This window comes from Miniopterus schreibersii (genome assembly GCF_964146895.1).
Source record: "Miniopterus schreibersii genome assembly, chromosome: 17".
Classification (NCBI taxonomy): Eukaryota; Metazoa; Chordata; class Mammalia; order Chiroptera; family Miniopteridae; genus Miniopterus; species Miniopterus schreibersii.
This window is the reverse complement of record NC_138117.1, coordinates 129532-138683: the sequence shown is the minus strand read 5'-3', so window position 1 is coordinate 138683 and position 9152 is coordinate 129532. Positions and strand designations below refer to the sequence as shown.

Below are 9152 nucleotides of genomic sequence, written 5' to 3'. Positions count from 1 at the left end.
GCCTGACAATCTTCCTGCCCTGGGGGTGCCGACCTCACGCTGCAGACCGCAGAGCAGGACCTGGAGGACGGCTCCACATTTCAGCCCAGGGCCCTTTCAGATAAGGACCAGCACTGTGACCACTTTGCTGACGAGGAAAACTGAGGCTTAAAGATTTAGTAACTTGCTAGATCACAAGACAGCAAAGTAACTAGGGTAGGTTTCGAATCCAGGCCTGGAAGAGGCCTACACTAATCCAGCCCCAAGATCCATTCACCAACCCGCCCTGGGGAGAATGGGGCAGCGGGGTCCCCTGGACCAAAAGCCAGCTTTGCAAAACCTCTTGGAACCCCTCTCCGTTGGTTCGGCTTCCACCAGGGGCAGCTGGGGCAGCACCAGGGGCAGCACCAGGGTCAGCCGGGGCATCAGCAGGGTCAGCACCAGGGTCAGCCGGGGCATCAGCAGGGTCAGCACCAGGGTCGGCTGGGGCATCAGCAGGGTCCCCTGGGGCATCAGCAGGGTCGGCTGGGGCATCAGCAGGGTCAGCACCAGGGTCGGCTGGGGCATCAGCAGGGTCAGCACCAGGGTCGGCTGGGGCATCAGCAGGGTCAGCACCAGGGTCGGCTGGGGCATCAGCAGGGTCCCCTGGGGCATCAGCAGGGTCGGCTGGGGCATCAGCAGGGTCAGCACCAGGGTCGGCTGGGGCATCAGCAGGGTCGGCTGGGGCATTAGCAGGGTCAGCACCAGGGTCGGCTGGGGCATCAGCAGGGTCCCCTGGGGCATCAGCAGGGTCGGCTGGGGCATCAGCAGGGTCAGCACCAGGGTCGGCTGGGGCATCAGCAGGGTCGGCTGGGGCATCAGCAGGGTCAGCACCAGGGTCGGCTGGGGCATCAGCAGGGTCGGCTGGGGCATTAGCAGGGTCAGCACCAGGGTCGGCTGGGGCATCAGCAGGGTCCCCTGGGGCATCAGCAGGGTCGGCTGGGGCTGGGGACCCGGAGTCAGGGAGTCGGGCGGGAACAGGCGTCAGGAAGACGGGAGGGGACCCCGAGCGGGAGAGACGAGGGGGGGCGCGGGGCGGGGACGCGGCGCGGGCTGGAGGCGGGAGCGCGGGAGAGCGCAGGACGCTCGCAGTCGGGGCGCGCCTGCCCGAGGATGGAGGGCGCCCGGGGGACCGCCGAGGGCACCCAGGGGCCGCCCCGCGAGGCCCCGGAGGAGCTCGGCCCCGCGCCGCCGTCCAAGGGCTTGTCCATCTTCCTGGACGTAAGTGCGGGCGCAGGTCGCGGCTGCCGCGGCAGGTCGGGGCCCGGGGTCTCTCGGCGCCCCTGCTCCCCCCCGCCCCCCACGTCCGGTCCGAGCGCCCCCTCCCCGGGACTCCCCTCCTTCCCTCCGCCGGCCCGGCGGTTCTCGGGCGGCTCCTGCTCGGCTCCTCGGGGGGCCCCCGCGCCCCGGCCTCCGGCTCGGCGGAGGGTCCCCGCCGCCTTTCTGGGCGAGGGAGCCGCGCAGGAGGGGTCCCCGCCCCCCCGCCCGCCCCTCCCCGGCCGCCCCGGACCCCGGAGGCCGGGCTTGTCCGTGGGGGTGAAACGGGCGGGAGCAGCGGGGGTCCAGGGCGAGGCGGGGACCCCGACCTTCCCCTCAGTCCGCCGGGCGCCCTCGCCGGCTTCGGAAAGGGGGGGACGGGCGCCCCTCCCGGGGCCCTGGCCGGACTGGCCCCGCGGACTGACCCGGGCCGGGCTGGGCGCGGACAGGAAGCGACCCGCACCCCGGGGCGCGCAGGGCGAGGGGCACCGGGGTCTCTAAGGGGTTACTGCCGGTGGGGGCAGCCCCCGGTCCCGCCCCGAGGGGCGTCGGGCGCCCCCCTTCCCGCGGGGCGCGAGCTCGGCCCCTCCCGGGACTGAGGACCCGCTCGCCCGGCGCCCCCGCTCGGCTGGGGCTCCCGGCGGACACTGAGCCTCAGGCCGCTGTCCCCCAAAGCCCCGGGCTGAGCTGGGCGGGGGGCACGGGCGCCCCTGAGAGGGCCCCGGGATGCGGGGCCAGCCCCGAAAGGCAGGCTGGCCGGTCAGCGCGGCTGAGCTGCCACGGGGTGGACTCAGCGGGCAGGAGCGCCCCGCTGTCGCTCAGGCCGGTTTCAGGGTCTCGGGGTCCCCCCAGGCTGCCGGCACGTCCCTGCGACGGGCAGCTGTGGACGAGTAGATCGAAGCCGCCTGAGGGGAGAGCCATGCCCCTGACCCCGGGCTCAAACTGGTACCTAAAAAAATGAAAAAGGGGAAATGAGAATCTCATTCATGAGCATGGCGTCGCCGCAGCCCCAGGTCCCCTCAATACCGTCAGGGTCTTGTCCTGCAGGACCCTGTGGTCTGGGCACAGGGCAGCCAGTCTTCTCACATCTGTCTCTCAAATTTAACAACAAAAACATAAAACTGATTTTACAGGAGAGGTGTTGACCTGCTTGTCTGCCAATAAAATATGAGTCTCAAAAAAACTTCAAAACCTGCCGCTGGGTTTTGTCTGGAATGGAGAAGGTTTTGATTACACCCGTCTCTGAGCTGCTCTGTGAAGACTCGGCTGCCCTGGCGAACTGCGGCTGTGCCCGCAAGGGGATGCGTTGCTCAGGGGCTTTGGATTCCTCATTCCCGGGCCGTAGGTACTGCTTTTAGCGAAAGAAATGGTGGAAAATAAGTACGTCTTTTTATTTAATTGGTTTTAATGTATCCTAGGAGCACCGCTAAGAAAAGACTGCTTTTTGAATAAATATTCAGATTATAACAAGTAGGTGATAGAAATTCTCTGTTCCAAAGAGGAACAGAAACAAAAACAGTTAGCGGCTTCTGCATCTCCAGGTCGGAGGCAAACTTTGATTCCCAGTGTTTATACTCCAGTGCCGTTGGAGTAGTCGGTCCTCTAAGAAATCACTTAACCTGCTTGCGGGATACTGTTACGGATATGACTAGACTCGCCCTGCTGGTTGGAGATGGGCCATTGATCAGAAAATCAGAGATTTACTACAACTGCTGGCTTTGCTCTTCTCCTACCTCCAAATCAGCAATGATAATGTGTCCAATACTTAATGCAAAGGTATGAAATGAGAGTGCATAGAACAGAAAACCAAGAAAAAAAGGGAAAGTGCTCTATAAATTTGAACTGCTATGGTTACAGTGGTGTTGCAGGTTGAATGCGTGAGTAACAGTAGCCAAGTCCACAAATGAATATGGGGACTATTTATAAATCTAATCTACATGATTTTCTTTCTAGAAACTGACAGTATTAAATATCAGTTTGCCATAAGGACTCTTGGCTACCTAGTGGAACCAGCACTGGCTTAGGAACCCAGGGCTGGTCCCAGCCCCTGTGCCCGACCTGAGGCTGTGTTTGCCGGGTGCACCTACCAACCCAGGAGGGGCTGGACTGTCCCCTGTGCAGCAACTTGGAAGGACTGGGAGATGAGTTATTTTTCTATTCTCTGGTGTCCTATCCTTTCCCAGGTTGCTGCATTCCAGGTGACAGAGGCTAAACTCCAATTTAAAATGTTTGTTTGTATAGCATCTGGGCCTCTTTTGTTCCATTAATCAATTCTACTATCCGGCAAGGTAAACAAACCTCCAGCTTGTCTTGGAAAACAAGATGGGTCCCAGACTAAGCTGGCTGTAGCTTCTCCCCTGAATGCCATTGTCTTCTCTCAGTTTTCCTCTGATTTTTAACTGGATGGGAAGCGGTGAGCGAAGGAGGGAGGGGACTTCACTGTCTATCTCCCCTTCCTTCCTGCAAACAGGCACCCACACCACGACGTACACTCTGAACCAGAGGCTTAGTGCTTGCGTGGTCAGGGGCCGGGTGAAAATGAACAGCAGCTTCTCCTTACAGACACCCACCTCTGGCACCCCTGGGAGAGAGGGGCAAGGCAGTCAGAGCAGAAAACGTTCTCCGGGGATAGCAGGTCTGTGGCTGGATTCTGTCACCGCCACCTGCCTCTGGTCTTGCCTGGTGCACAGTTGACGATATGAGTGAGATGGTCCAGTTGGGAAAAGGGCCATTACCCACCACCTCGGCTGCCCTAATTGGCATGGCTGATGTCCCTCAACCAGCCTCAGGAACCCACAGAAATAAGGAAAATTTAGTCCTACTGTTGTACATTGAAAATTGTTTCCCCAGAAAAGCCAGAATTGGGAAGACGAGACGAGTGGGCTGGCTGCCTGTTCTCCATCACCTGTCTGTGTCTGCTTCCATGCCTCCTACCTCAGGGTGACCAGTGGGCAGGTAGAGAACTACCTGTGGGATGTTGAGGCCCACACACCGTGACTCGCCTACCAGGTCTTCCCTCCAGATGGTCCCCACGCTCTGGATGAGCTCCATGCCCCTGCCCTCTATCTCAGAGTCTCAGGATTCGCTGAGTGACTGATGAGTTCATCTCATCACCTGACTTACCTGGTGGTAGCTGGTGGGAGGCCTGAATAAATACTAGTTCAGAAAATGGTGACTGAGTCCATTTCTTAGGCCTCCAAGGTAACATTGACATTTTAACACCTTCAGTAACTTCCAGTGAGAAATGAGGAATATCAATCCAGGCCATTCCAGGAATATCTTTTAGGGTAAAGGATGCTATTTGAGAATCCTTAAATTGTTGCAAAAACGCAGCATCGGCCACCTTTAAGTTTCATTTCTGGCCACAGTGTTTTCATCTATTTGCGCTCTTTGTGACGGCAGCCAGAAGATGAGCTGGCCCAGATCACTATGGCAGCGTGGCGTGATGCTCCCGTTTCTGGTCTGCAGCATTTTTATGTGTTTGTGGACTCGGAGGCAAAATTTGCAGCAGAGAGTTCTGTTCATATTTCATTGCAAAGAACTGTCTTAATAACAAAAGCTGCTGTCTCAGTTTCATCTCCGAGAGGCAGAATGAAATGATGGTCCTCCCGGGTCCATGTCTCCAGTGTGCGGTTATCCCTGTTCTTGTCACTCTAACTCATGAGGACACAACAGAGCCTGAAACAGAATCGTAAAATCTGTCACAGGAGACATAGGCTGCATTTCGTGTGCCTCGGACTCTCAGCTGGAGCTTCCTGGTCTCAGAGGGGAGAAGAAGCTGGTTATGATGGAGAGATGGGTCCCCCAAATCTCTAGAAAGATCCCCTAAATCTCCATGGAGTAGAAAGGATTTGTGTCTAATTCTGCTCTCAGTATTGAAAGCAGCCCTCTTGCAATAATTCAATATATTTAGTATCAAAAGGGGGACCAACTTCTTACGCACACAAGGTTTACATATCTGTTGTTGGAAATTTTCCTGGGTGAGATTTTTAGTAGTAATAATAGTATTTTATGATAAAAACACATGGTAATAATGATGAGATTTATCCATTCTTCATCTCCATGGAGTCAACAGAAGGCAACGAGAGTAATGTTTCTACAATAGATACCAGTTAAACAGAAAACCATGGAAATAACAACTATTGCTCATGTTTTAAGCTGATTACCAAGAAGTGATGGATTCTTACCCCCCAACTGTATGTGGCTCAGGAGAGGTGGTCATCAGGGGCCCCTCTCAGGGGACTCAGTTTCTACAATGTGATAACGGGACATTTTTTTGGGGGGGACTGTATGTACTGTAGTTATTTATTATGGTATCCAGACTGTTTCTATCAGTGTATGGTATCAGTTAGGGCTAATTTGATTGTTTCTAGTAGAAAAATAATCCAAACTATTTTAAGGTTTAAAATAATAATTTATGGGCTCCTGTAATGAAAAGTGAGACCATGTTGTCAGGATGGCTGGATTGGGGCTCAGAGGATCATTGGGTTCCCATTTCTGTCTGTCTCTGGACACTGATTTCTTGAACATTAGTTATTTCCAGGTTATTTATGGTATAGTTTCCTGGATCTGCCATCATGATGTACTACACACAGGGTGGCTTAAACAACAAAATGTATTCTCTCAGTTCTGGAGGCTAGAGGGTGGAACAAGGTGTGGGTAGGACCGTGCTCCTGGGATGGCTCAGGCGGGACCCCATGTCTCTCCTGCTTGGGGGCTGGCATCAGTCCTCCCTGGCATCAGCTCCTCATCCGTGTCTGTTCCATCTTCTCAGGGATATTTTCTGTGCTGTGTTTCTCTCCTTGTAACATCCCCGGTCACTGGATTTAGGGCCCACCCCAATTCAGTAATACCTTAGCTTAATTTGATGAAATCAGCAAAAACTGTTTCTAAACAAGGCCACCTTCACAGTGCCTGGGGCCAGGACATCAACATTTGTTTTGGGTGACACAGTCAGTGCATGGCAGTAACAAGGCTGACCGCAGTTCCTAACCTGTGTCTCCCAGGTCCAAAGTCAGCTGAAGGGACAGTGTCTCTCTTGACAACTCAAGCAAGACTATGCCCTGTCCGTCATGGGTCTTGCGATGCTCACGTCTGAGTAGTTGCTGTGGCCCGGAGACATGAGGCCTGTTTGCCTGGCTGCAGAGCTCGGCCCAACCCTGGGGCTCATGGGCCAAGAGAGGCAGAGACATTGGTTTCTCAAGAAAATTAGGCATCATTACCAAAGATACTGATAGCCAAGCAGTTTATATCCATCAGATACCATTTAAAATAGGTTTAAGATCATCTAATTAATGCACAGAAGTAAAGGAACACAGTAGGGACACCTGGCTCCTGTTGTCCCACAACTTTTCTCTTTTTTTTTACATTTATTCTCAGTTCTATTGAGAGATCATGGACTTACTTTAAGTCACAGATATTTAGAGTGAAAATGGATGAGTTTTTACATATTTATACACCCACAAAAACATCCCCACGATCAAGAAAACAATATATTACCCCCCAGAAAGTCTTCTCAGGCCCTACACAACCCTGATTGGCTCACTGTAGATTGTTTGCATTTTCTAGAATCGTATAGAAGTGGAATTACACAGTAGGTATTCTTTTGTGTCTAGTTTCCTACTCGAGATAATTGCCATGTGTCCCATCCCTGTCCCTGCATCCATGTGTCAGCAGCTCGGTCCTCCCCACGCCCGGCAGAGCCCGTGCTGTGGACTCACTGCTGGGTTGTAGTCACTGGTTTGTGGACATTTGGGGCGTTTTCAGTTTTTGACTGTTACAAAGATAAGTATCCATTGGGAAACCTTTATTTAAAATTGAAATTTCTTTTATTAATAATGGGTGAATCAGGTCTGAGTATAACATTTACTGCAATACTTACAAACGGTGATAAAACGTTTCCTTTTTCTTTTCCAGATACTGAGAAGAGCAGACAAAAATGGTAAGACCAAGAATCTACATTCTGTTTATTAATCCCCTACCCCCTAGGCCACCTTATAAGAAAATATATAGCCCTGGCCGGGGGCTCAGTTGGTTGGAATGTCCTAGACACCAGAAGGTGGTGGGTTCAGTTCCAGGTCAGGGCTAATACCTGGGTTGCAGGTTTCATTCCTGGTCAGGGTGCATATGGGAAGCAACTGATATTTCTCTCTCTCTCAATATATATTGATATATATATTTATCAATAAAAACATATCCTCGGGTGAGGATTGAAAGAAAAAGAGTATGGAAGACAGAGGCGAACTCAAGAAATTGACACATAAAACGTCCGCTTCTTGTCCCAGTAGAGTTTTAAGCAAGTTCTTGGCTCCGGACACTCACGAGAGGCCGACACAAGTACTTGCGTTTGACAGGATGGTAGAATTGATGCCTTGGGCAGGAGGAGGTGTCTGGGCTCTGGCTTTTCCCTTTTGTGCTTTACATTAATTTTAAAGGAGCAACAGCTTCCGTTTGTTGAGCGTCCACTATGGAACGAGCATTTGCCTGCGTTATGTCTTCGAGTTAGTAAGACACAGATCTGAGACTTGGACCAGGTCTGTGTGGCCCCAAAGTCCAGTTCTGTGTCCTCTGAGGTGGCCCCGCAGGCACTTACACCAACTCCTCTCCACCTGTGGCTTGTGGCCAAAACTCCCCATAATCTGCAGAGATAGAGAAGAGGGAGAGGGAGGTGGCTCTGTCAGAGGAACTCCAGTGTGAATGGTGCCCAAGCAGTCCAAGCACAGCTGTCACAGCAGCATCTTGACTCCTTTATTCCACTACCAAGTGTGTCCGCAGAGTCCAGACCAGAGTGCACTGGGCTCACCCTGCTGCGGTGGTGTGAGGGCACACTAGAGCCATGGTCTTTTCTACCTGTTCCCACATTGCCCCGTATCCACTAGAATCTCCCTTACCCTACGTATTTGGCTGTTCATTTGCCATGTCCTCCATCCTAATTAAAAAATCCATAAGAGCTCGTCTACTTGTATTATTAGCATGAAACTGTTTGGCACATAGTAGGGTCTTGATAAATATTGGATGAAAGTGTTATACTAGTAAATGGCAAATCCATGTTCAAAACTCCAAGTTTTCTTTGTTCTATGAGTGCACTGAGCAGTGGCTCTGCTGCCTCCATCCCAAAAAGTAATGGAGCTTAGAGTTTAAGGCCAGAACAGTTCGAAAATAAATCAGAAGGGGCAAGAAGGCTTTGGATAAACTCAGGCAAAGCAAGTAGTTCTAAGACACAGAGTTGAAAAGCCGGTGCTCTTTGCTTTATTAATGCAGAACCATGCTAGAAGGGGATATTTTTTCTCCCATTCTTTTAAAAATGTAATATGTTAGCCCTGGCAGCATAGCTCAGTTGGTGAGAGCCTTGTCCCCATGGGCCAAAGTTGCAGGTTTGACCCCGATAAGGCATGTATAAGCATCAGTAAGTGGGACAACAAATCAGTGTTTCTCTCTCTGTGCCTTCCTCTCCCTCTCTCAAGTCCATCAATAAAAAAATTAATATAATACTTTGTTTAACATTAAGGCACTAGAAGTATTCCAAAGTAACCCTTTGCCATTGCTCATTTTAACCTTTAAACCTTGGGCGGCCTGAATTGAAGACTCCAGGAGCCCTGCACGTGGTAAAAATAGCTTTCAAAACACACTTTCCTCCCTGCAAGAGAAGCTGTGATTCAATGCCTCTGTTTTCCTCTTATGCGTCTCTCCAGTAAGATTGAGGAGAAAAGGCTGTCAGCTCCCATGGGAGCATCGAAGCGCTTGTTATTTCACGTTTTTTTTGATAGTATGTACTTTCTCGCCTGAGCTTACTCACTTTGCATCAATTATAAATCAGTTACAGAGGCGCGTGCCCACTACCCACACAGGCAGCCAGCGCGTGAGAGCCTGGCCAGCTC

At 52.3% G+C, this 9152-nt stretch overlaps 1 protein-coding gene across 2 annotated transcripts in view; it reads left to right on the top strand.

Annotated features, from left to right (window-relative positions):
- Nucleotides 1-1094: 1094 nt before the first annotated feature.
- The window catches only part of NECAB1 (N-terminal EF-hand calcium binding protein 1), a 53774-nt gene continuing 45716 nt past the window's right edge, over nt 1095-9152 (top strand). Inside the window, exons 1-2 of one of the 2 annotated variants that reach the window (XM_081117238.1) lie at nt 1095-1239; nt 7192-7216. In XM_081117238.1, coding sequence (XP_080973364.1) covers nt 1132-1239; nt 7192-7216 — 133 coding nt within the window. In that variant the 5' untranslated portion in view covers nt 1095-1131. The remainder of the gene's footprint in view (nt 1240-7191; nt 7217-9152) is intronic. The other variant, XM_081117239.1, reaches the window with a different exon arrangement.